Below are 26,672 nucleotides of genomic sequence, written 5' to 3' on the forward strand. Positions count from 1 at the left end.
TACTTAAATGGCATATATTTCCAACTGGAATTACCTCTCTGGCTTTCTTTCTTTTTTTTTTTTTATTAGATTTTTTCTAAATTTATTTATTCAACAGAGAGAGAGATCACAAGTAGGGAGAGAGGCAGACAGAGGGGGAGAGGGAAGTAGGCTCCCTGGCCCAATGCAGGGCTCGATCCTAGGACCCTATGATCATTACCTAAGTCAACGGTAGAGGCTTAACCCACTGAGACACCCAGGTGCCCCTACCTCTTTGGTTTTCTATCATCTTGAATTCTTCCTTTGAATTTTCTGAAGGCTGGAACATAGTCTCAGATGCTGGGACCAAATCTGACCTTTGCGAGCAGGGTGGAATGAAGGGTGGGAATGAAGGGTAGGAGAAGGATTTAAATGGTTTTAGTTAGTCTGTACTTAAGGGGCTCAATATCAAGTCAAATCTCACAAAGACCTTTTCCCCAGTTCTAGTAACTAGCTTTCAAGTTTCCTTGTACACAATTCTAGCAACCAAATTTCTATTTTATTTTCCTCATATCTACATCCTCATTCTAACAAGTCTTTCACTCCACACATTAAAACCTTACTCCTGTACTCCAGCCTCAGTACCAGTTTGTAAACTGACCTACCCATAATTATGTGTGGGCCTGTTTGGATCTCTAATTTTTTTTTTTAAAGATTTTATTTATTTATTTGTCAGAGAGAGAGGAGCAAGAGTGAGCACAGGCAGATAGAGTGGCAGGTAGAGGCAGACAGAGAAGCAGGCTCCCTGCCAAGCAAGGAACCCGATGTGGGACTCGATCCCAGGACGCTGGGATCATGACCCGAGCTGAAGGCAGCTGCTTAACCAACTGAGCCACCCAGGCGTCCCTCTAATGTTTTTTTGCATCTATATTCCCACTGCACTGCTCCTTCTAGGAAATGGCTGTCCTCTGCCAGTGATGTAAGCCACTTGCCTCAACTACCAGCTGCTTTCTGACCTACACCTACACATGCCTCTGTGTAGCATGCTCTGCCTGGTTGAACATCCTCCTGTCATTCCCACTTAAGTTTACCCTGGCCTTTCACTTGTCCTGTTACAGTGAGGAGATGAGATGTAAAGAATTAAAATTTGTAAATGTCTGACACACTTATTTTGGTACATAAAAAGCATATGATTAAGAATAAAACATGTTGAAAATAATCACTATAACACTATGATCTCTACATACAGACTTAGAAAGTCTTAATGAAATGGTTGTGCCTGTTAATATGGCCAACCATCAAAGAGACTTGTAGAAATTTGCCACTCGTTCATTATACATGCTGAATGGAATGCAAACAAATGAAAAGAGACCTGTGATATTCTTGGAATTAATATAGGTACACAGGAAAAGAGTTTTTAAAGTTTATGAATACTGTTACTTATAAAAGTCAGAATAGCCAAAGATAATGACTTACCATTTTTTAAAAAGATTTATTTATTTATTTGAGAGAGCGAGCATGCAGTGGAGAGGGGTACAGGGAGAGGGAGGGAGAGAATCTTAAGCAGGCTCCATGCCCAGCTTGGAGCCTGATGTCGGGCTTGATCTCAGGACCCTGAGATAGGACTTGAGCCAAAATCAAGAGTTGGATGCTCAACCGACTGTGCCAACCCAGTGCCCTGATAATGCCTTATTTTGATGAATTTTTTGGGTGTAGTTTATGTCTAATGGGGTGAACCCCAGTGCTATTCATAAGAGACTACAAAGTTTTGTGTTTTTTATTTGTTTGTTTTTGGTTTAAGATTTATTTATTTGAGAGAGAGAGAAGCAGACTCCCCTCTGAGCACTGAGCCTGATGCAGGGCTTGATTTCAGGATCCTAAGATCATGACCTGAGCTGAAACCAAGAGTTAGATGCTTAACTGACTGACTCTGTCACCTAGATACCCTTAAGAGACCACCAAAATTTTAAGAGGAGTGTACTTTCAGAACAGCTGCCTGCTTGGACTAAAAGGGACCGAGACAGTTCAACATAAAAAGAGGCTTTGGACTTCCAAAGTACTATTTAGAGGAAGCAGGCTGATAAAAACTACTTAGCTGCAAACGTAAACAGTTTTTTATGGAAAAGAATGATGAAGGGGGTTGAACCATGAGCTCAGAGGTAGAGTAAAGATATATAGACATGCTATGCTGCATTCCTCGGCAGAAGGCCTGCATCACGGGAACTTCAGTATATGCCTGACTGGATTTCAGAATTGTTATTGACTGGTAACTCTTGTTTACCTCTATTTCATCTATTTTCAATAGAAAATTCTATAATAATTGCCTTCTGCCTCTCATACCACTGCATTATGGTGTGCAGAGGATATATATAACCTATGTCTGTAGGTTAGATCCTAGATCCTCAGATTGAGAATAGTTATACTTGAGGAACTGTGCTTGATAAATAGCATCTGGAGAGCTTCATACACACGTGGATGAGACTCTGGACTTTGAACCTATGTCTGGTGCCATAATCGGTGAGGCCTTTGCAGGGGGTGGTGGTGTCTTAGGAGGTGGAGACTATAATTTGCAGCAGAAGGAATATAAGTAATTCGAGGCCAGAGGATATGTTTGCACTCTGACTCCCCTTCCACAAACAATGGGCTCTAATTGTTCTCCTCTTGATATTACTTACTTGATTACTTACTTCTAACAAACAGAATGAGGTAGAAGTGATGCTGCCTGTTTTCCAAGATAAGAAAAGTGATACAGTTTCCAGGTGATGCTCTCTTTTTACCCCGCTTTCAGGACACATACCTTTGCTGTCCTGAGCTGTCATTTAAGAAGTCTTGCTGCTACTAAACCTCCATGCTGGAGAGACCATATGGAAAGACCAAATAGGGTAAGATGCCTGAGGAGTTCCAGTCTTTGGGTCTTCTCAGTCTGGACACTAGACGTGTGAGCAAATGAACTGCTTTTAAGCAGCCTCAGCCAAGAGTGTAGAGAAATAAGCTGTCCCTGCTAGCCATGCTCATGTTGCACATTTGTGATCAAAGTACGTTGTTTTAAGCTACTAAAAATTTTGAGGTGATCTGTTACATAGCATTAGATAACTGAGACAGTTCATGTTTACAGGTCTTAATCTCCTCACTGCTACATTTACTGATGAGAGCTAGAACCCTGTTTTGCGATATATTTTTTTAAATGTATATGGCCTAAAATAGTGCTTTTCATACAGTGGACACTCAGTAAAGCTTGCTGGTTCTGTAAAATGGATTGAAGCACAACCAGACTACATGTAGCTAGCTCTTTTAAGGCAGCCTCCTTAGAATGAACTAGCATTATAGCTGTTATCACTTCATATTTCTCCTTTAAACCTTTGTTCTTGTTGCTTTGCTTACCTTAGTTACTGTCTGACTTTGGCTCTAGTTCACAATTTATTTTTTAAACAGAGAGAGACCACAAGTAGAGCAGCAGGCGGGGGGGTGAGGGGGGAAGCAGGCTCCCCACTGAGCAGAGAGCCCGACGTGGGGCTTGATCCCAGGACCCTGAGATCATGATAAGCCTCTGAGTCAAAGGCAGAGGCTTAACCCACTGAGCCACCCAGGCACCCCTCTAGTTCACAACTTTTATATCTCTCTCACTTCATCTTGATTTTGACTCCTTAACCTAACTTTTGCCTCATGACCTGATAGTGATTATAATTACTAAAATGTATTGACCTATATGTAAATTTTATAGCTCAAGAGCCACTGTATCCCTGGAAATAGTGTCCAGTACATTTACATAAAAATTAGTAATCATTTGTTGATTGATCTTACCTTCTTGTGCATGTGAAAGACACTGAAGTAACTTATGTACACTACCTCACTTAATCCTCACAACAATATTATGAAGATTATCCCCATTTTATAGATAAGGAGATTGAACTTTAAATTGGTGAAGTGACTTTCCGAGGTCATCCAGTCTGTAGTAGAGACAAGATTCAAATCAAAGTTCTAACTCTAAAGCCCATGCCCATGCTTTAATAACTGTGCTTTACCTCATTTTGATGTTAAATAGGTTTCTAGTTGTTGACCATCAACTTTGCCCCTTATTTGGTTTGCAATTTAGCCTAGCCTTCTCCAGAATTGATGTCCTATTTGTCTCTGATTTGTATGTTGCTACATTCTATCCTATTGCGCATGTTTGGAGGTGCATGGAAAGAATCTACCACTTAAAAATTATGCATGCACCAAAAAATCAGAACCAAGACCCAGTTCAGTAATATGGAGAATAACTTTTTTTTAATAGGAAAATATGTAAAACCTAATATTCACTGGTGCTATCGAACTATTTCCATGCTTGAAAAAATAAGACCTGTAAGAATGGATGGGTAAGACTAATAGCAGTTCTTTCTGATGTTAGAGTTTAGTTTTAGATTTAGACATTTTAAGCCTTGCTCATATACCAGTATTTTTTTGTTTTGTTTTATTGTTAAGGTAAAATCATTTGCTCACATTACAAAGTCTATTTTTCTGTTGCATATTGGCATAATAGTTTGCTCTTTTGGCTGCTATTGGTCATTGGGTTTTCAGCCAAATTATTTTGTTCTCAATAATACTTTTGGTGTCATTGAACATGTTATATATGAACCATATTTTCCTCTTATTTGCAGTCTTAAGGATTTTTATTTTAATGTTATTTATGAGTTAGGGAAAAGGTGAAAAATAAAAATTGAGAGTGATTAACAAGGTAGACCAAAAGAGCATTTAGCAACATTTGAAAAATCAAAGTACAATGGAGTACAAAGATATCTTTTTCCTATCGTAAGTTAATTGCAGTTGACTCTTGAACAATACAGTTGTTTAGTGGTACCAATCCTCATGTAGTCGAAAAGCCACATATAACTTTTGACTCCCCTAAAAACTTAATTGCTAATAGCCTACCTTTGGTAGCCTTAGGGATTACATGAATAGCCAGTTTACACATTTTTTATGTTATATGAATTATATACTGTATTCTTAAGTAACCTAAAGAAAAAAATGTTATTAAGAACATCATAAGGAAGAGGAAAATACATTAATAGTACTATAGAAAATCCAAGTATAGTGAACCCCTGCAGTTCAAATCTATGTTGTTCAAGGGTCAGCTGCATACTGAAACTTAATTATGTTTGATATTAGTTAATTCTAATCTGTCTTTAATAGTTTATAATGGGGCAGTCCTTCATTTTACATAAGATCAGATCCAAGGATCATGATTTCCCACATCTCTTTTTACTTGGAAATAACTTAACTGACTTTATATGATATGACCCCCCCATTGCTAAGTGGCATTTTCCAGATTACTTCATAATAGCTGTAAGTAATGACTTCTTTGTTCAATACCCATGAAGGTAACATATTTCCATTTATTTATTAATCTAGAAATCTTTTCTGAATTTCACTGTAATATGTAGACGTTTTTGTTATATTGTATATGGTGGGTAGAATAAAGTGTATCTTACAATAGGTACTTAATAAATTTTTGTTGAAGGGATGAACCTTTTTTTGAGTAGATTTGGTCTCTCTGCAGTCACTGGAATGCAAAAATGGGGATATTTTTAAGATATTCAAGACTTGTTTTTATTTACCATTTCTTCTGGCTTGAACAGGAGTTAGGCTCTGTAGAGTTTCATAAGCCATCTAACATTCAAGGCCTCATATAGACAAAAGTTCCTTTGCTATCACACCAAACCTTCTTCCTTCTCAGCTTATTACAATTAATAGCAATAACCAATATATATTCTACACAGCATATATCATCTTGGGCTAATCACCCCGAAATATTACTGAATGAAGTGAGCGTTTGTAGTCTAAGAGAGAAAATACTGAGTTCTCCAAATTCTGTTGTATTAGAACCCATAAGTAGCAGAAAGAATCTGGATTTGTTTATTTAAAGCTAACATTCTATTAAACTGTAACAGATCTATTACTAAATGTTCTTTAAGGATATTAACCTTTATGTTTTTATAACATTAAATTAAAAGATGACTATTATAAATGAAATGGCTGATGAAATAATGATGTTAAACTGAGACCCAGAGTGGCAGAGCTCTTTACAACTAACTGTGGGGTTGGGGTAGGGGTGCTATGGCAGAGTCACTATAACAAGTTGTATTTATAGCTATAAGGTCATATTTATCTTTTTTTCTTCTTTGCAGTGTGTTGAGGTCAGTGTTTACAGCCTGTTCCATACAACATTTCTAGACAGCTAGTTAAGTTTCAAATGTCATTGGGATGGCTACACATACTTTTGAACATGCAACCTTAACACATTAGAAAATCCTGCAGGGTAAAGGAAGTGTATATATATGTTCCAGAATTCTTAATCTTTAAGTCCTCCTTTTGCTCTTCCTATAAAAAGGTAGTTAAGAATTATTTTTAGAGAAACTAAATATGTGCAAAAACCTAGAGGTTATGGGAATACAAATTAATTGAGATAGGCCCTTTCTCAGTGAGTTTTTAACTTAATAAAGGATTAATTCCTTTATTCATTCATGTGTACTTAGTGTAGTCACTGTAAAAGCAATATCCATGTATTAGAAGAAAACAAGATAGATTGATCCCTAGTTACATAAAACTCATGGTTTAGTAGGAGCTATCATAAAGAGAATATAGAATATCATGATTGAATTATTTATAGAAATAGAGTTAAAATATGTCACTTTTGGCTAGGATGCTCAGGTAAGGCTTTCTGGAAGGTATACTTACAAATATTTTAAGTCAGTGTGAAATTCTAAGTCTTCATTTTTGAGCAGAATGGATATAGGAGGGGTAGAAACCAAATGTAATACTGAAGATGGCAAAAATGGTCATGATTTTCTACCCCTTTCTAATTCACAACTGGTACATTATGATATTGCATGTTCTTCAGTTAAGAGGAATCTATTTCTCTGTCCCTGAAATTTGGGTAGGTGTCAGAAGTTGATTTTGCCTATAAAATCTAGCAGATGTGACTTTGTGTCATATCTGAGCCTAGACCTCAAGAGGGGTTGCATATTGATGCTTTCTTAAAAGGATGCTCAGGTGTGTTGGAAAATTCTGGGCAAGCCAGCTGAAGGATGAAAGACCACATAGAAGAGAGTTGAGCCATCCCAGCTGAGGCCCTCTTGGACAGCTATCACCCCACCCACCCAGTAGCTGACCTTACGCATTAGAGAGCTCAGCAGTAACACAGGAACTACCCATCTGGGCACAGTCTGAATTGTCAGCCCACCAAATTGTGAGCTAAATAAATATTTGTGAATTTGAAGCCCCTGCAATTTTTTTTTAAACATAGCAACAATTAGCTACTGTAGCATAGTTAATAAATATAAGTGCATGTAGGGAAGAATGTTTTAATTACCAAGCTCTCAATACCATTTGTATAGTATACATACTTTCGGAAACTTTTTTAGCAAGCCAGTTTTATTTCTTGCAGTGAATTCCTATGGAAGATTTCTTTTGGCACACATGGAGTTTGGATTTACAATATGCATGGATTATGTTGCTTTCTAAAAAGTTTGTATCACATTAATAGGAAATAGGTATCCATTTTCACTAAAACAGCATGTTGTAATTTTTTAATGTCTTTGTATGTTTTGATTTTGGGGGTCCACTTATGCTAAGTAAAAGTGATATTAAGGTTTTCTTCAGTTTATATTTTGGTATCACTTATAGGGTAATTTGTGATCAGAAATATGAATCACCAGAGGAAATCAGTGAGGCCCTTGCTTTCCTATATTTAATAGTATAGTGAGGTAGAAAGAATGTGAGATTTGGAGTCCAAGCAATATATCAGAAAATGTAATTTTTTAGAAGATTATATTTTCTCAACTTTTTTCTTGCTTCTCCAAAACTGATAGTGTTTAAAAATTCAGCTATTTTTTTAATAATGAAATGAAAGTTATATGAAGGAAGTCCAATTTGTGTTTTCTGAATAAACTGTTTTTAAATCTAGTGATCCTGAGTTTGACTAGTCATTTCATGAACAAAAGTATCCCTTTAAATTCGTAAATTAAAGAAGGGACTTCAGGTTTTCTTAAGATTTCTGTATTTATCTCTGGAAAAAATATTTTCTTATGCCTTTAGAATTTTTATTAAATTTAATCTTATACTGCACTCTAAATGGATTTTGAACTTCCCATGGGTTGATGTCCTTCCCTTTTTAAAATTAGCTTATATAGGACCTACCATAATCCTGGGGACAGCCAAGCATATAGGTAGACTTCAGGTAGGCTGGTCATCATCTTACCAGGGAATATGAGGAGAACAGTATTACTGAGAATAGAATTTTATTACATGATTATTTTAACAGGGCTTGGGATACAGTTCAGTGATTACTTTATAGGTTATAGTGTTTTCTTTTTCTTTTTTTAAGATTTTAATTATTAGAATGTGGGGAGGAAGGAGCAGAGGGAGAAGGACAAGCAGACTCTGCACTGAGCATAGCCTGAGGTGGGGCTCGATCCCATAACCCTGAAGGCATGGCCTAAGCTGAAATCAGAATCAGACAACCACCTGAACCACCCAGCTGCCCCTAATGTTCTCTGATTTGAGCTAGCTTGATGGCTTTTTTTTAAAGGGCAATAAAATAATTTGTTAATTAAATTAATAGTTAATTTATTTATATACAGTGCATATTCTATAATTGCTTATTGATGATAGCAAGGTTATATTACCATAAACTATTTTTGAGACATGCCATATTGCTTTTTAAAATTTTACTTCAAAAAAATTTTTTTTAAAGATTTTATTTATTTGACAGAGAGAGATCACAAGTAGGCAGAGAGGCTGGCAGAGAGAGAAGGGGAAGCAGGTTCCCTGCCAAGCAGAGAGCCCGATGTGGGGCTCTATCTCAGGACCCTGAGATCATGACCTGAGCCAAAGGCAGAGGCTTTAACCCACTGAGCCACCCAGACACCCCTACTTCAAAAATTTTTTATTCCAATATAGTTAACATACAGTGTTAATTGGTTTCAGGAATAAAATATAGGTAATTCAGTAATTCTATACATTACTCTATGCTCATCAAGGTAAACATAGCACTTAATTCCCTTTGCCTAAGTCACCTTCCCCCCATCCCCCATCTCCCTTCCGGTAACTTATCAGTTTGTTCTCTATAGTTAAGACTTTTTTTTTTTTGGTTTGTCTTGATGTTGTTTATTTCTTAAATTCCATGTATGAGAGAATCATATAGTATTTGTCTTTTTTCGACTAACTTACTGCACTTAGTATTATACCCTTTAAGTTCATCCAAGTTGTTGCAAATGGCAAGATTTCATTCTTTTTTAATGGCTGAATAATATTCCATTATATGTATATATCACTTCTCCATTCATCTATGAATACTTGGAACAGTTGGGCTGCTTCCATAATTTGGCTATTATAAATAATGCAATGAATATAGGGTTGTATATATCTTTTTGAATTAGTGTCTTGTATTTTTTGGGTAAGTACCTAGTAGTGCAATAACTAGATCATATGACAATTCTATTTTTGGTTTTTTTGAGGAACTTCCATACTGTTTTCCACAATGGCCACACCAGTTTGCATTCCTACCCATAGGGCATAAGGATTCTTTTTTTTTTTCTTTATAATTTTTTATTTTTTATTAACATATAATGTATTATTTGCCCCAGGGGTACAGGTCTGTGGATCGCCAGGTTTACACACTTGACAGCACTCACCATAGCACATACATTCCCCAATGTCCATAATCCAACCACCCTCTTCCTCCGCCCCCTCCCCCTGGCAACTCTCAGTTTGTTTTGTGAGAATAAGAGTCTCTTATGGTTCGTCTCCCTCCTGATCCCACCTTGTTTCATTTATTCCTTTCCTACCCCTCAACCCCCCCATGATGCCTCTCAACTTCCTCATATCAGGGAGATCATATGATAATTCTTTCTCTGTTTGACTTATTTTGCTAAGCATAATATCCTCTAGTTCCATCCTTGTTGTCGCAAATGGCAAGATTTCATTTCTTTTGATGGCTGCGTAGTATTCCATTGTGTGTGTGTGCGCGCGCGCGTGCACGCATGTCTGTGTGTGTCTCTGTGTATGTCTGTGTGTATACCACATCATCTCTATCCATTCATCTGTGATGGACATATAGGTTCTTTCCATAGTTTGGCTGTTGTGGACATTGCTGCTATACACATTCAGGTGCACATGCCCCTTCAGATCACTACATTTGTATCTTTAGGGTAAATACCCAGTAGTGTGGTTGCTGGGTCGTAGGGTAGCTCTGTTTTCAACTTTTTGAGGAACCTTCATGCTGTTTTCCAGAGTGGTTGCACCAGCTTGTATTCCCACCAACAAGTGTAGGTGGGAATGCATCTTCGGCAGCATCTGTCATTTTCTGACTTGTTAATGTTAGCCATTCTGACTGTTGTGAGGTGGTATCTCACTGTGGTTTTGATTTGTATTTCCCTGATGCTGAGTGATGTTGAGCACTTTTTAATGTGTCTATGTTCATGTCCTCTGCCCATTTCTTGATTGGATTATTTGTTCTTTGGGTGTTGAGTTGGGCATGAGGATTCTTTTCTCCACATGCTTGCCAACATTTGTTCTTTCTTGTGTTTTTTATTTTAGCCATTCTGACAGGTGTGAGGTGATACCTTATTGTGATTTTGATTTGCATTTCCCTAATGATGAGTGATGTTGAGCATCTTTTCATATGTCTATTGGCCATCTCTGTGTCTTCTTTGGAGAAATGCCTGTTTTTGTCTTCTGCACAATTTTAATTGTATTATTTGGTTTTTCTGGTGTTGAGTTGTATAAGTTCTTTATATATTTTGGATACTAACCCTTTATTGGATTTGTCATTGCAAATATATTTTCCCATTCAGTTGGTTGTCTTTTAATTTTGTTAATTGATTCCTTTGTTGTGTAGAATCTTTTTATTTTGGTGTAGTCCCAATAGTTTATTTTGCTTTTGTTTTCCTTGCCTTAGGACAGATATCTAAAAACATGTTGTTTTGGCCAATGTCAGAGAGATTACTGCCTGTTCTCTCTAATAGGATTTTTATCGTTTCAGCTCTCACATTCAGGTCTTTAATCTATTTTGAATTTATTTTTGTGTATGGTGTAAGAAGGTGCTCCAGTTTCATTCTTTTTGCATTTACATGTCCAGTTTAACTAACATCCTTTTTTGAAGAAAGGTTTTTTTTCCTATTGCATATTCATCCATCCTTTGTCAAAGATTAATAGACCTTATCAGTGTAGGTTTATTTCTGGGCTCTTTATCCTGTTTAATTGACCTGTGTCGTCTGTTTTTGTGCCTGTACCATACTCTCTTTGGATTACTACAGCTTTGTGGTATAACTTGTGAAATCTGGAATTGTGGTACCTCCAGTTGTTTTTCTTTTTTTTCTTTCCTTTTTTTTTTTTTTTAAAGATTTTATTTATTTATTTGACAGAGAGAGATCACAAGTAGGCAGAGAGGCAGGCAGAGAGAGAGAGGAGGAAGCAGGCTTCCTGCTGAGCAGAGAGCCTGATGCGGGACTCGATCCCAGGACCCTGAGATCATGACCTGAGCAGAAGGCAGCGGCTTAACCCACTGAACCACCCAGGCGCCCCCCCCCCCCAGTTGTTTTTCAAGACTGCTTTGGCTTTTCGGGGTTTTCTGTGGTTCTACACACATTTTAGGATTATTTGTTCTAGTTCTATGAAAAATGCTGTTGATATTTTGATAGGAATTGCATTAAATCTGTAGATTGCTTTGGGTAGTATGGACATTTTAACAGTATATGTTCTTCTAATCCATGAGTGTGGAATTATCTTTCCATGTTTGTATTGTCTTCAATTTCTTTCATCAGGGTTCTATAGTTTTCAGAGTATAGGTCTGTCATCTCTTTGGTTAAGTTTACTCTAGGTATTTTATTATTTTTGGTGCAACCATAAGTGGGATTTTTTTTTCATTTTTCTTTCTGCTGCTTCATTATTAGTGTATAGAAATGCAGTAGATGGGGACACTTGGGTGGCTCAGTTGGTTAAGTGTCTGCTTTTGGCTCAGGTCATGATCTCAGGGTCCTGGGATTGAGTCCTGCATTAGGCTCCTTGCTCAGCAGGAGTCTGCTTCTCCCTCTCCCTCTGCCACTCACACACTCTCTCTCTCTGACAAAAAATAAAATAATTGATTTTATTTTTATTTATATATGTTTATTTTATATTATATTTATATATTTATTTATTAAATAACATACTGATTTTATTTATTTATTAGAGAGAGCATGCACACACATAAGCAAGGGGAGCAGGAGACAGAGGGGGAAGCAGGCTCCCCACTGAGCACGGAGCCAGATGTAGGACTTGATCCCAGAATCCTGGGATCATGATCTTGACCTAAGCCAAAAGCAGACACTTAACTGACTGAGCCACCCAGGCATCCCTAAATAAAATTTTGACAAAAAAAAAGAAAAAAGAAATGCAACAGATACCTGTATATTGATTTTGTATCCTGTAACCTTACTGAATAACTTCTAGTAGTTTTGGGGGGAGTTTTTAGGTTTTTATATATAATATCACATCTGCAAGTAGTGAAATTTTATTTCTGCCTTACCAGTTTGGATGCCTTTTATTCCCTTTCTTTGTCTGATTGCTGTGGCTAGGACTTCCAGTATTATGTTGAATAAAAGTGGTAAGAGTGGACGGTCTTATCTTCTTCCTGACCTAGGGGAAAAGCTCTCTTTTTCAGCATTGGTGATGTTAGTTGAGGGTTTTTCATATAAGGCCTTTATTATGTTGAGATATAGTTCCCTCTAAACCTCCTTCATTGCAGGTTTTTTTTTTTTTTAAGATTTTATTTATTTATTTGACAGACAGAGATCACAAGTAGGCAGAGAGGCAGGCAGAGAGAGGAGGAAACAGGCTCCCTGCTGAGCAGAGAGCCCGATGTGGGGCTCGATCCCAGGACCCTGAGATCATGACCCTAGCCGAAAGCAGAGGCTTTAACCCACTGAGCCACCCAGGCGCCCCTCATTGCAGGTTTTTATCCTGAATGAATCCAGTACTTAATCAAATGCTTTTTCTGCATCTTAAAATGATCATATGGTTTTTATTCTTTCACTTGTTGATGTGATTTATCATGTTGATTAATTTATAAATATTAAACCACCTTTCATCCCAGGAATAAATCCCACTTGATTGTGAATTTTTTTAACATATTGTTGGAGTCAGTTTGCTAATATTTTGCTGATTTTGGCATTTATGTTCAGAGACACTGGTCTGTAGGGTTGTTTTCAGTATATATATATATATTTTTTTTTTCTTTTTTTTTTTTTATCTGGTTTTGATACGAAGGTAATGCTGGCCTCATAGAATGAATTTGGAAGCTTTCCTTCCTCTTCTGTTTTTTTGGAATTGTTTGAGAAGAACAGATACTGACTTTTCTTTAAATTATTTGGGAGAGTTGACCTGTGAAGCTATCTGGTCCTGAACTTTGGTTTGTTGGGAGGTTTTTGATTACTGATTCAGTTTTATTGCTGGTAATTGGTCTGTTCAAAATTTCTCTTTATTCCTGATTTAATTTGGGGAGGTTTTATGTTTCTAAAGAATTTATCCATTTCTTCTAGGTTATTCAGTTTTTTGGCATACAATTTTTCAAAATATTTTCTTACAGTCCTTTGTATTTCTGTGGTGTTGGTTGTTATTTGTCCTCTTTCATTTCTGAATTTACTTGCAGCTTGTTTTTCTCTTTTTTTTGATGAGTCTGGCTACGGGTTTGTCAATGTTTTTGATCTTTTCAAAGAAGCAGCTCCTGGTTTCATTGATCTGTTTTATTGTTTTTTAAGTATTTTATTTCTGCTCTAATATTTATTATTGCCTTCGGTCTACAGTTCTGGGTTTTGTTTGTTCTTTGTTTTCTAGCTTCTTTAAGTATATGGTTAGATTCTTGGAGGTTTTTCTTCCTGAAGGAGGCCTGTATTGCTATAAACTTCCTTCATAGAATAGCTTTTGCTGCATCCCAAGGATTTTGGACTATTGTTTTTTCATTTTCATTTGTCACCATATATTTTTTATTTCCTCTTTGATTTTTTGGTTAACCCATTCATTGTTTAGTAACATGTTATTTAACCTCCATGATTTTTTGTTGTGGTTGATATTTTTTTCTAGTGCTGTGGTTAGATAAGATGCAAGGCCTGACTTCGATCTCTTTGAATTTGTTGAGATTTTATTTGTGGCCTAACATGGTATCTCTTGAGAATATTCCATGTGCACTTGAAAAGAATATATTTTCTGTTTTAGGATACAATGTTCTGAATATATGTTAGATATGTCTGTTCCAGTGTGTCATTCAAAGCCATTGTTTCCTTCCACTGTTTCATTCCGTCTGGATGATCTTTCCAGTGATGTAAGTGGGGTGTTAAAGTCCCCACCTATTATTGTATTACTATAGGTTACTTCCTTTGTGTTTGTTATTGTATCATGTATTTGGGTGTTCCGATGTTTGATGCATAAATATTTACAATTGTTATATCTTACTGTTGGACTATCCCCTGCCCTTCTTTGTGTCTTGTTATAGTCTGTGGTTTAAAGTCTTCTTTACCTGATATAAGTATTGCTACTTGGGCCTTTTCCCACATCTGTTTGCATTTAAATGCTTCTCCATCTCTTTCTTCACTTTAAATCTGCATGTGTCTGTAGGTTTTAAATGAGCCTATTGTAGGCAGCATAGATAGGGGTCTTGCTTTTTTATCCATTGTCACCCCATGTCTTTTGATTGGAGTGTTTTTTTTCTTTTAGCACTTTGATATATCATGCCTGTGAAGTTTCTGCTGAAGTATTAGCTGATAACCTTATGGGATTTCCCTTGCAAGCAATGATTTTCTCTTGCTGCTTTTAAAATTCGTTATCACGACTTTTTACCATTTTAATTACTGTGTGTCTTAGTGGGGACCTCCTTGGGTTGATTTTGTTGGGAACTCTGTGCCTCCTGGACCTGGATTTCTGTTTCCTTCCCCAGATTTGGGAAGTTTTCAGCTATTTCTTCAAATATATTTTCTGCCCCTTTGCTCTCTTTTCTCCTTCTGAGGTCCCTGTAATGAGAATGTTATCACAGTAAGCCTGACATTTGATCATGTTTCTGAGTTCCCTAGTTCTGTTTTTATTTTGTATCATTTTTTCCCCCTCTCATCTTTTTAGTTTGATTGCTTTCATTAGTCTGCCTCCAAATCACTGATCTGTTTTTCTGCTTCTTCTATTCTCTTTAGTGTATTTTTAATTTCAGTTATTGATTTCTTTCTTTTTTTTTTTAAAGATTTTATGTATTTATTTGACAGAGAGAAATCACAAGTAGATGGACAGGCAGGCAGAGAGAGAGAGGGAAGCAGGCTCCCCGCCGAGCAGAGAACCCGATGCGGGACTTGATCCCAGGACCCTGAGATTATGACCTGAGCCGAAGGAGCAGTTTAACCCACTGAGCCACCCAGGCGCCCCCAGTTATTGATTTCTTCATCTTGATTGTTTCTTTTTTTGTTTTCTGTCTTGTAAAGAGTCTCACTGAGGTTCTCTACTTGTCTCAAGTCCAGTGGAATATTGTTATGATTATTATTTTAAATTTTCTATATTATTTACCTGTATTTTGCTTAGGTTTCTTCCTGTGGTTGTCTTGTTCTGTCATTCATTTGGAACATATTCCTCTGTCTCATTTTATCTGAGTATCCTTGTCTTTTTCAGTGTTTTACAGAAGTCAGCTATGTCTCCTACTCTTGAAGACCTTATGAAGAAGTCCTGCCTTGCAGTGTCTCCTGTTCACCAGAACCTGGCATTTCAGGGGTGTCTCCCATGTGCATTGTGTTTGCCCTGCTGTTGTGGCTGAGCTCATGTTGCCTTCAGTTTAGTTATCTGTAGTGGCTCTCTTTGCTTATTGTGGGCAGTGTTTGGTTCCTGTGCTCACAGTGGGCCAGTCTGGTCCCCCTTCAGCTTGAGTTAGGTCAGACCAGGTGTTTGTCATGGATGCAGTAGCACTGAGCTGCACTGCTCTTTCTGTTTTGTCCCCTGAGAAGCTATGGTTGGTGGGTTGAGCTTGCAGTCAGACCAGCTGTCTGCCCCCAGCTCTTTGCTGGAGCCACAGTCTGACTGGTGTATGTGGTCATCTTTCCCTCTCTCTGGAGAACTCAGTCTGGAATGCTACTGGCCCCTGTTGGGGCTGCTTGCACACTGTCAGATTTGTGACATTGCTTTAGGTGCATCAGGCCAAGAGTGTATTAGAGGGGGTGGGTCAGCAAGGTTTATGCTGGTCTGCTGTGGGAGGAGACCTGAGGTGGAGGCCTGTCTGGAGGGGGCCTGTCTGCCAGAGAATGCAGGGTGGGGCTCATTTTTAGCAAGTTAGTTCGCTAGTTTTGGTAGCTTGGGAGGTGTGGGAGGGAAGTGGCTCATTTGTGCCCCACACTCCCAGTCTCCTAAGGATCCCTGCATCTACAGCACATGCTCTGAATTAGTAAACAGATCTCCCTCCTGTATGCCCCAAGGGATTTTCAAGCTGCTCCTTCTATGCTGTATCTTTGTGGGGCTGTTTGTTTTGCTGTCTCTCTAAGAACAGGGACTAAATTTCCTCTTGCCCCCCACCCCCAGGTCTCCCTAAGCTGAGCCCACTGATTTTTAAAGTTCCAGGTTTTAAGTCCTTATGGTTGTAAGGACTTACTCTTCAGTCCCTCTGGTTTTCAAAGCCAAATGTTATGGGGAGTCTTCTTTCCCCTGTGGGATCCGTGGTGTGAATCTGTTTCAGTCCCGTTTCTGCACCTGTGGTGTTCCTCCCTCCAGTGGACAGTGTGACGGTTCCCTTTGGCTCTGGACTGTATCTCTGTCCTCACTACCTTCTTTGATGTGGCCTCTTCTCTACATTTAGCTGTGGGGAGTTCTGTCAGTCTTCAGGTTCTTTTCTGTGTTTTTTTATACTCATGTGAGTGTTACCTGGTTACATCTGTGGGATGAAGTGAGCTTAGGATCCTCCTACTCTTCCATCTTCTCCAGAAGTCTGGAAGGCTTTTTTAGAAAGGCTAGTTTAGAAAGTTAACCAGGTTCCTCTCTACAGTTGAACACTGCCCCCCCCCCCCCCGCTATTTATGGAGGGAGGAAGAGGTCATGTAACTAACCAGTTATACCAATTATGTTTATTAGGTGTGTTTGATAAATGAACTCTACTGTCTAGCAACTTGAGGGCTTTCCAGTTGGCACTTGCAGGTTCCCTGAGACTTCTGATTAAACCTTAGAGATAAATGTAATTTGTTTATTTTTGGTATCTAAAGGTACCCCTGCCTTGGAGCTCTGAAACATCCATGTTCTTGGTGAATGCTTTTGACAAGACTTCAGTGTCTTCCGGTCACTTGCCCAGTTATTCCTTCTGGTGGGAAAAAGACTTCTTAAAGCACACAAAAAGGTATCGTGTCTACCCCACCTGGAGTTTTTAAAATTGTATTTTACAAAGTTGAGGAAGCTTATTAGGTTTCCAGTCTGGTATATAAAGGGCTTGGAAGGTCATACCCCATCCTTACAACAATTAAAAGGCGAACAAATTGAATATAAACAACTCTTCCACATGGAAAAGTGATGTTATGGGGCAAATCACTGCACACACAATTGGGGACAGAGAGAAAGAGAATCACAATTTACCTAAGCATAAAGTCTACAGCAGAAACATTCATGGGAACCAATGCCAAGGTAGGAAACCTAAATTAACTGATGGATTGCTGGAGGCTCAGTGTGCCAAGTCTGAAAGTGAAACATTCCAGAAGGGTGCAGTCATAGTGAGGCTTCTTACATTTTTTGAATTTTATTTCTAAGAGCTCTACGACGTTCTAACAGTGAAGGTTGGAGAAAGATTCTCTGAGGTGCCTGGCGGGAGGAGGGGAAAAGGAATCAATTGTAAATAGACCACAGCAAGCCGTTCTTCTTTTTTTCTTTTTCTTTTCTTTTATTTATTTGAGAGAGAGAGAAAGTGAGACAGAGAGCATGAGAGGAGAAGGTCAGAGGGAGAAGCAGACTCTCCATGGAGCTGGGGGCCCAATGTGGGACTCGACCTCGGGACTCCAGGATCATGATCTGAGCTGAAGGCTGTTGCCCAACCAACTGAGCCCCCCAGGTGCCCAAGCAAGCCATTCTTCTTCTTCTTCTTCTTCTTTTTTTTTTTTTTAATATTTTATTTATTTATTTGATAGAGATCACAAGTAGGCAGAGAGGCAGAGAGAGAGAGGAGGAAGCAGGCTCCTCGCGGAGCTGAGAGCCTGATGCAGGACTCGATCCCAGGACCCTGAGATCATGACCTGAACCGAAGGCAGAGGCTTAACCCACTAAGCCACCCAGGCACCCCAAGCCATTCTTCTTAACAAGGCCTGCCCTCAAGAGAAAATATGTTACCAGAGCCTAACTTGATTGGGCTTTATCAGAGTCTAATTGACCAAGGGAAAAGAAACTACCCAACTCCGGCTCTTTCTAGCCATCATCTCCTGCCAAAGGGAAAGAAAAAACTGAAAATTTTTTTGTGAAGTTTATATCTCAGGGGCACAGGCTCATTAAGACTGAGACCTTCTCTTAGGATTATGGAACAGTTCCTCTCCTCCTACACCTTACCACTATATCACTAAAGGCCTATTTACAGGCCTATTTATCTTTTACCTACTACATCATGTCCATGTTTCAACAAAAAATTACAAAGTATACGAAAAGGAAAAAAAAAACAGTTTGAGGCGACAGCAAACATCAGAACCAGATTCAGATATAGTAAGGATATTGAAATCATCAGATTGAGACTTTAAACAACTATGACTAAGATATTAAAGACTCTAATGTGAGACATCTGAGTAGCTCAGTTAACTGCCTTTAGCTTAGGTCATGATTCCATGGCCTGAGCCCTGCAGCAGGGAGCCTGCTTCTCTCTCTCCCTCTGCCTGCCACTCCCCCTTCTTGTGGTCTCTCTCTGTCAGATAAATATATATATATATATTTTTTAAAAGATTCTAATGTAAAAATTAGACAACATGAAAGAACAGTTGGTTAATTTAAGCAGAGAGATGGAAATTCTAAGAAAGAATAAAACATGCTAGAGATAAACATTGTAACTGTAGTAAAACATGCCTTTGTTGGATTCATTAATAGGCCAGACATAGCTCAGGAAATAATCTCCAAACTTGATGATATGTTAGTAGAAACTCTTAAAACTAAAAAGCAAAGAGAAAAAAGATTTTTAATAATTGCACAGACTATCCAAGAACTTTGGGTAAGTACCAAAGTTATACATACAAGGAGAATACTAGAATGATAAGGAGAAAGGAATAGAAGAAATACTGCAGGTTATAAGGACTTATGGACAAATTTATGTCCCATAACAAACCAAGGATCTAGGAAGCTCATATAAATGCTAAAAACCCCCACAAAAATCAAAACAACAAAATATCCAACTACACCCAGGCATGTCATATTTCAAACTGTGGAAAATGAAGATGAAAACTCTTTCTCCAATAAAAGCTTTTCTCCAAAAGCTGGAGGACATAAACACCTTATTTAAAGAGCAAAGATGAGTATTACATCTGACTTCCCAGAAGCCCAAGGACACAAACAGAGTAGAGTGAAATATTTGAAATAAGAGGAAAAACTCTACCACCTTGAATTCTAGATCCTGCAAAAGTATCCTTCTAAAGTGATAAAGACTTTTTCTCAGACAGAAATTGAGGGAATGTGTTGCCAGGTAGACCTGCCTTGTAAACAATGTTAAAATAAGAAAAATTCTCCAGAGATAAAGTGATACAGATCAGAAACTTGGACCTGCATAAAGAAAAGAAGACATTAGAGAAGGAATGAATGTAAAGGAAAAGCTTTTATTTTTCCTATTCTTAGTTGATTGAACAGATAAGTTTGTTTGGAATAATAGCAAAAGCAAAAATGTGTGCAATGTGTAGCTTATGTACAAGTGAAATGAATGACATCAGTGACATAAGGGATGGGGAATTAGGAATATTTGACTCTTCTAATCTGTGAAAGAGTGTAATATTATTTGTAAGTGGACTTGAATTAGTTGCATATGTACATTGCAGACTCTAGGGAAACCACTAAAATGAAAGTATATTTGATATGCTAAAAGAGGAATGGAATAATATAATATGCTCAATAATAACCCAAAAAATGGAAAAAGTAGAAAACAAAAATAGGAATAGAGAACAAAAGCAACAAATAGAAAACAGTAACAAACATGGTAGATATTTCATCACCCTGTTAATAGTCTAAATACACCAATAAAGAGCAGATTGTCAGGTGACAAAAAATAAGACCCAGCTGTATGCTGTCTTTAAGAAACCACTTTAATTATAAAGACACATGCAGATTAAAAGTAAAGGGATGGAGAAAGATATACCTTGCTAACATTAAAGAAAAGAAAGTTGGAATAGTTATTTTAACTTCAGACAGCAGACTTCAGAGTAAGGAAGCTTATTAGGATTCTGTGGGTTAATTTATAAATGTTAATTTGGGCATATTTTAGAAATTGCTGATCATTTTAGACTTTAAATTACAGTCCTTTCATATTTACTTCTAAATGTTATTGTCAGTTTTATCCAGTAGTTACGTTTTAGTTTCTAAGTCCATAACCAGTGACCTTGCAGGAAAAAGGAAAGTATAAAAATTTTCAGGTAGAGGCAATTATAAAATTTTCCATGATAAAGTTCATTGTAAAAAAGAAAATAAATAATACTAGTTAAAAATGACTTTGGCACAAATTGACCTGTCTGTTTTACTTAAGTTACTTACTTTCTGTGACTGAGGTTATTTCCTCATCCATACAATAAGGATAATCATGCTACTTTTTATACAGGGTTTTGTGAAGAGAAGATAAAATAATGTATATAAAGTATATAGAATATGTGTTTTTATTCCATAAAAGGAATGTAGAAATAGAATAGTATAAAAGATACAAATTTCACCCCAACCTTCCTTGCTATCCTAATTAGATTTTCTCCTCCTCTAATAGGAGAAAGAAACCAAATTTGTCATCCAAATGTGTTTATGTGAATACACATGCCTTCATATGCCATATAGAATTTGCTGTTTGATTAAAACAGCTTTGCTATACAGAGATTGATTTATGAAACATGCTCTCTAATATTGGACTGGTACCATGGTATCATTTTTTAAAAATTTTAAAATTTTTTATTAACATAAAATGTATTATTAGCCCCAGGGGTACAGGTCTGTGAATCGCCAGGTTTACACACTTCATATCACATACCCAATGTCCATAACCCCGCAACCCCCATGGTATCATTTTAATGATTTTTCCCCAGCCCATTAAAACTTCCCCCTGCTCCTTTGTAGGCCACAGGAGCACCTGAGATGCACACATCCGTTTGTTCCTTAAATTTTTACTGAGCACATACTATATGCTAGGCACTGTATGAGTGGAGAGTCAGTAGTGAATAATGCAAATTCCCTGCTTTCATGCAGTGTATATTCTCATGGGAGAAACAGATAAGAACTAAAAAATAATTTTCAAATAGTGATAAACACTAGGGAAAAAAAAAAACAAGTTTGCATGATGTATTGGGGAGGAGGGAGTGATTAAATTATATAGTCAAGACAGGCTCTCAGAGGAGATGATTTTGAGCTGAAACCTGAGTGATAAGAAGAAACAGGACACAAAGAATAGGGGTAACAAGCATGCTAGACAGATGTAACACCACATGCAAAGCCCCTGAGGTGGCAATGACTTAGCTTTATGAATTCCTTAGTAACTTGCATATAAATCCACTCAGTTTATTATTCACTAGATGAGCTAACCATTTGAAAGAAAATGCAGCTGATTCCTTTTTAATGTGTTGATTTAAAAAATTGAATGTAGTGGTTCCACTATTGTGTGCTTAAGAATTATCTGGAGAGTTTCTTAAGATCAGTTCCCTGATCCAAAAAAAGGTGAACTTGGGAAAACAGAATAGAATGGTGGTTACCAGAGGCTAGGGGGTGGGGTGTGAGGATTGGGGAGGTTGTTTAGGAGTATAGACTTGGAACTAGTAGATAGGTCCTGGAGGGCTAATGCACAGCACAGTGATTATAGACAACAGTATTGTATTAATAAACTTCAGAGTTGCTAAGAGACTGGATTAATTGTTTACCACAAAAAGAAATGATAATTATGTGATGTGGTAGACCTATTAGCTAACACTATGGTGGTAAACATTTTGCAATATGTGCATCAAATCAATGCATTGTATACCTTATACAGTGTTATATGTCATTTATATTTCAATTCAAAATATATAGTTTCCTGGACTATTTCCCCAGATATTCTGATTCAGCTCAGGTGAGGCTCACAGATTTTCATTTGTAACAAACTCACAGATGATTCCAGTGCTTCTAGTTTGAGGACCACGCTTTCAGAACCACTGTTTTAACAAATCTATTTTGGGTTTAGTATCCATTTGCTAGAAGTAAAACATGTCAGTATTTTCTTTCATGTAAAAAATTAACTTGCTCTGCATGTTGATTATTGTGCAGTTTTTTTGTGAGTGTAGTGGAAAAGCAGATGAAATATTAAAGGTAAAAAATAGTATCAGTGTTTCATGTTGAACTCATAGCATTTATAATAGCTTAATTTCAGGATAGCCACTTAATAAAGGATTAATGTCATTTTTTATTTGGAGAGAATTTTTAAAAAAGATTTATTTGAGAGTGAGAGCACATGAGCCCACGAGTAGGGGGAGGGGCAGAGGGAGAGAATCTTCAAGCAGACTCCCGGCTGAGTGCAGAGCATGATGTGGGCTCCATCTTATGATTCGTGAGCTCTAGATCTGAGCCAAAACCAAGAGCTGTACACTCAACTGACTGAGCCACCCAGGTACCACTCCTCCCCCCTTTTAAAGCATTTGGAGAGAATTTAAAATATTTTTTAAATGCTGGAAGGAATTTAAATGATAGGTTACTAAGAGATATTCTGAACTTATTTTTGTTTCTTGATTCAGAGATCACACACAGAGAAGTTGTGTATTAAATCCTGTTAAATCTGGAGACTGTGAGAAGGTTGTGTTTTTCATTAACTGTGCCATTCAGGAGGATGCTCATGGGAAGGAGGTGGAGAAGGGAAGAGGAACCTCAGGGTAGTCGGCCATATCAGCTCCATCCATTCTGGTCAGCAGGAGCTTGGCTGCTGCAGTCATACAGCGTATATGACATAATGTCAAGCCCATGCGCTCCTGCTCCTTGTAATTGTTGCCAGGAGAGGAATTTATAAACACCTTGCTTGGGCTTTGGACAGTGAGACTTTAGCAGCATCAGGGATAACATGTGAAGGATGACACTAAGAACAACCAAAGGTTATCCAGCACTTACTATGTGCTATTGCTCTAAGTGCTTTAGATGGTTAACTAATATGACCCCCGTAACAAATACATGAGGTAGAGAGTAACATTTCTACTTCATAGACAGGAATTGAGGCAAAGAGTAAGTCAGTGCTTCATATTTGGAGAAAAATCTCCAAAGGTTTTCAGAATTTGTGTCTATAGACCAGGTTAAAATGAGGTATCTGATTCTTTCTCTGCATACCTTTTAAGAGTTATAAGACAGGAATTAATTCCACAATGTCTATTTTGTAATCTTTCTGCCTGGGTCTGACCAGAAGACATCCCAAATGATGACAGAGAGGAAGATTATTGGTGTAGTCCACACAGAAGTTCTGTACTACTTCCTAATGTGTGATCTTGGGCACGTCATCAGAATGTTCTGAACTTAAGTTTAGTACCCAGAAAAGCACTACAATGTTTACCCCACAAGACTGTATAGTTAAATGAGGACTTTGACCACTGATGCAAATATGTACTGCAATATTTAGGTGTCCTGGTGAGTAGAGCCTTTATGCATAATTTATGGGATTTTCTTGGGTCATTCCTGTAGGATTTTTACTTTATCTGCTGGCATCAGAATTCTTGATTAAATGCAACTCCACTTTTTTTTTTTAAGTTTTTTTAAAAAAAAAATTATTTATTTGACAGAGAGAGGGAGATCACAAATAGGCAGAGAGAAGGGGAAGCAGGCTCCCGGCCAAGCACAAAGCCCAATGCAGGGCTCAATCCCAGGACCCTGGATCATGACCTGAGCAGAAGGCAGAGGCATAACCCACGAAGCCACCCAGGTACCCCTCCACTTTTTCTTTTTTTTTTGCAGAAGAAAATAAAATTTAATTTTGTGTGCCTTGAGAAGCCACCTGAACATGAGATCCCATCTCTACTGTAAGCCTGTGGACAAGTGATCTAGTATCTTTAAGGGATGATCTCATGCTGTTTTGACAGTTGGGCTTAGGATGGCACACCATAACTATGGAGGTAAGTCTTAATAGCTGCCCAGATAATACTATAGAAAATTCTTGTTAATAAAAGCTACAGTTAGGGCAAAATGGCAATGGAGACCAATAGAATTCCAAAAGGAACTGTCAGATGGTCATCCAGCAGGTATTTTGTTTTTATTTACAAAGCAAATAGTTTTTGTCAACCCAACATAATGGCTTATGTCACATCTGGTTTTGACAACAACCAGAAATAATATCTCAAGGGTTCCGAAAGCATTTCATTTCAAAGTTTTATATTTATTAGAATAATTCCTTAGAATAATTTTTAGGTATTATATTTATTTTTAAAGATAGTTGAGTTTATCCATGTTAAAAAGAGGTAAAATATAATTAAAATGAGTAAGAATAAATATATAAATATATAAATATATAGAGATAAGGAAATTTTGTAGATGCCTTTCCTGTGTAACTTAGATCCTAAAATCAAAGGAAGAGAATCAGGAAATAGAAAAGTGCAAAGGAGATAAATGACTAATGAATTGTCATAACTTTTATTTGATTATTTTCATTTACAGTTCTGGCACTGACACTTTTTTTAAAAAAAGATTTTAATTTTATGTAAAGATTGAACTTCAATAAAATAACTTAAAAAATTTACATATACATCACTAAATTTCCATAAAATATACAATACTTTTGATACAGCTATAGGCTAGAATGACTTTGAAGGGAATGATACATAGTCATAATTTTTAAGAGATACCCCATATGTCACATGTAAGAATAAATATTTATATTGAATTTTCCAAGACATGTGAAGTATTAAATACTATATATAACATGCACTCAAATTAAAATATACATTTTGAAATACATATTTTAAAAGCATAAAACTCTTGATTTAATCTAGATGTACATTAGAGCTTTTAAATAGAAATTTGAACATTTATTACAAATAAAGATACTATAACATCAAATGTGATATATAGTCCAAAAGCCTCTAGGAACCAGTTTGGACATGTAGAATATAAAGTTCTACTTTGGCTAGAGTTAAGTCTTATTTTTTTTTTTTAACCTTCAAATGAGATGGAATGATGTTAAATTTACTAAAATCATAAAACTTCACAAAATATCGGTTTATAAGTACTTGTAAGCTGCATTCCTTTTTCTCATACTGATATGACAAAAATCAAACACATGAACTTAACTGTGTGAAATAAATATATGAATATTACTGCTAAAGAAAGTAGTTATTGAACATTCCATAGACAAATTACTCAAGTGCAAGACTGCTTTATACATATAAAGATTTATAGGAATTACACCATTCTACACTCACAGGCAAATTAAGAGGATAAAATTCTCTCATGTATTTCTGAACATCATTAACACTCTTACAAAATATCTCTTTGATGATTACTGGCACACAAATATTTCCCCCTCTAAAAGACAATGTAAAAGAGAGTTGGTAGCAGTTAGCTATTTGGCATTTTTAAATGATTGCTATTTCCAGAAAACAGCAATATTTCTCACCCAGAAGAACTGAAAGTACTGATAATTGATCTGTTGTTACCAACTGATCACTTCATCAAACTAGCTTGACATTTTTGTACATGAGGCTAAAAAAACTGATAAAAAAGAAAACAGGACATTAAAATCAATCCAGAGAAGAATTCTAAGTCTTTTCATAGGCAGCAGCTATATATTTTATCCACTGTTTAATAGATCCTTCTATAAAGCACATGTTATGAATTCTCTGTCATGGGCCTGCTAGGTCATTTTTTTTTATTTGCAGGTAGTAAAAAGATAAAAACTGAAAACTTGTTGCAACAGCTGTATAAATGTAAGTTGTTAGGTGCTAAGTAGAATTTGAGATTTTCTAATCAGGAAAACAGTTAAAAAAAATAGAACTGATTATAACAAAAATCTCATTAATTGTTCTTAATTACTGTGCCAATGTGATAAAAATCCTTCCACTCCCTGTCACTATATTATGGTATTTTAAGCCATTAGTTTCATTAAGCTGTGAGACTTTCTTAGATAAGATATAGATAGTATTTTTTAGAATATCCTCCCCCTAGAATCTATAATTACATTTCAATTTTACTTTCCAATATAAAAGCCAAAGAGTAAGTTGTCAGTTTACATTTTTCCTCTTCATTCTTCCTCTAGATAATGGATTTTGAAATGATAGTAAGCAACTTCTAAATTTTTTGTTTTAATTGAATTCTCATTTTAGAGTAACTTAAAAAATAATATTTAGACTCCATACACTAAAATCTAGCTCAGTGGTAAAATAAAATTATGAAAAAGCACTTGACAACATTACTGTCATAGCATTTTCCATCAGGGGACTAATTATTGCATATGGCTGGGAACAAAATTACAAACGGAAATACTACCTTTTAAATTTAGTTTTGATTTAGATCTTTTACAAATACATTAAAAATAATGTTTTGGGTAATTAATT

At 36.8% G+C, this 26,672-nt stretch overlaps 1 protein-coding gene across 4 annotated transcripts in view; it reads left to right on the forward strand.

The window, feature by feature from the left end:
- C6H12orf40 (chromosome 6 C12orf40 homolog) overlaps nt 1–26,672 on the forward strand; it is a 134,387-nt gene that overhangs the window by 105,668 nt on the left and 2,047 nt on the right. Inside the window, exons 11-13 of one of the 4 annotated variants that reach the window (XR_004286905.1) lie at nt 2,747–2,840; nt 23,537–23,757; nt 24,082–24,239. Coding sequence is in view for 3 of the 4 variants with exons in the window: in XM_032347767.1 (XP_032203658.1) it covers nt 2,747–2,840; nt 17,190–17,320; nt 23,537–23,552 (241 nt within the window). In the remaining variant the exon portion in view is untranslated. Of the gene's footprint in view, nt 1–2,746; nt 2,841–17,189; nt 17,321–23,536; nt 23,758–24,081; nt 24,240–26,672 lie in introns of those variants that run through there. The other 3 variants (XM_032347768.1, XM_032347767.1, XM_032347769.1) reach the window with 3 other exon arrangements.

The sequence above is a fragment of the Mustela erminea genome, chromosome 6 (genome assembly GCF_009829155.1).
Source record: "Mustela erminea isolate mMusErm1 chromosome 6, mMusErm1.Pri, whole genome shotgun sequence".
NCBI classification, from domain to species: Eukaryota; Metazoa; Chordata; class Mammalia; order Carnivora; family Mustelidae; genus Mustela; species Mustela erminea.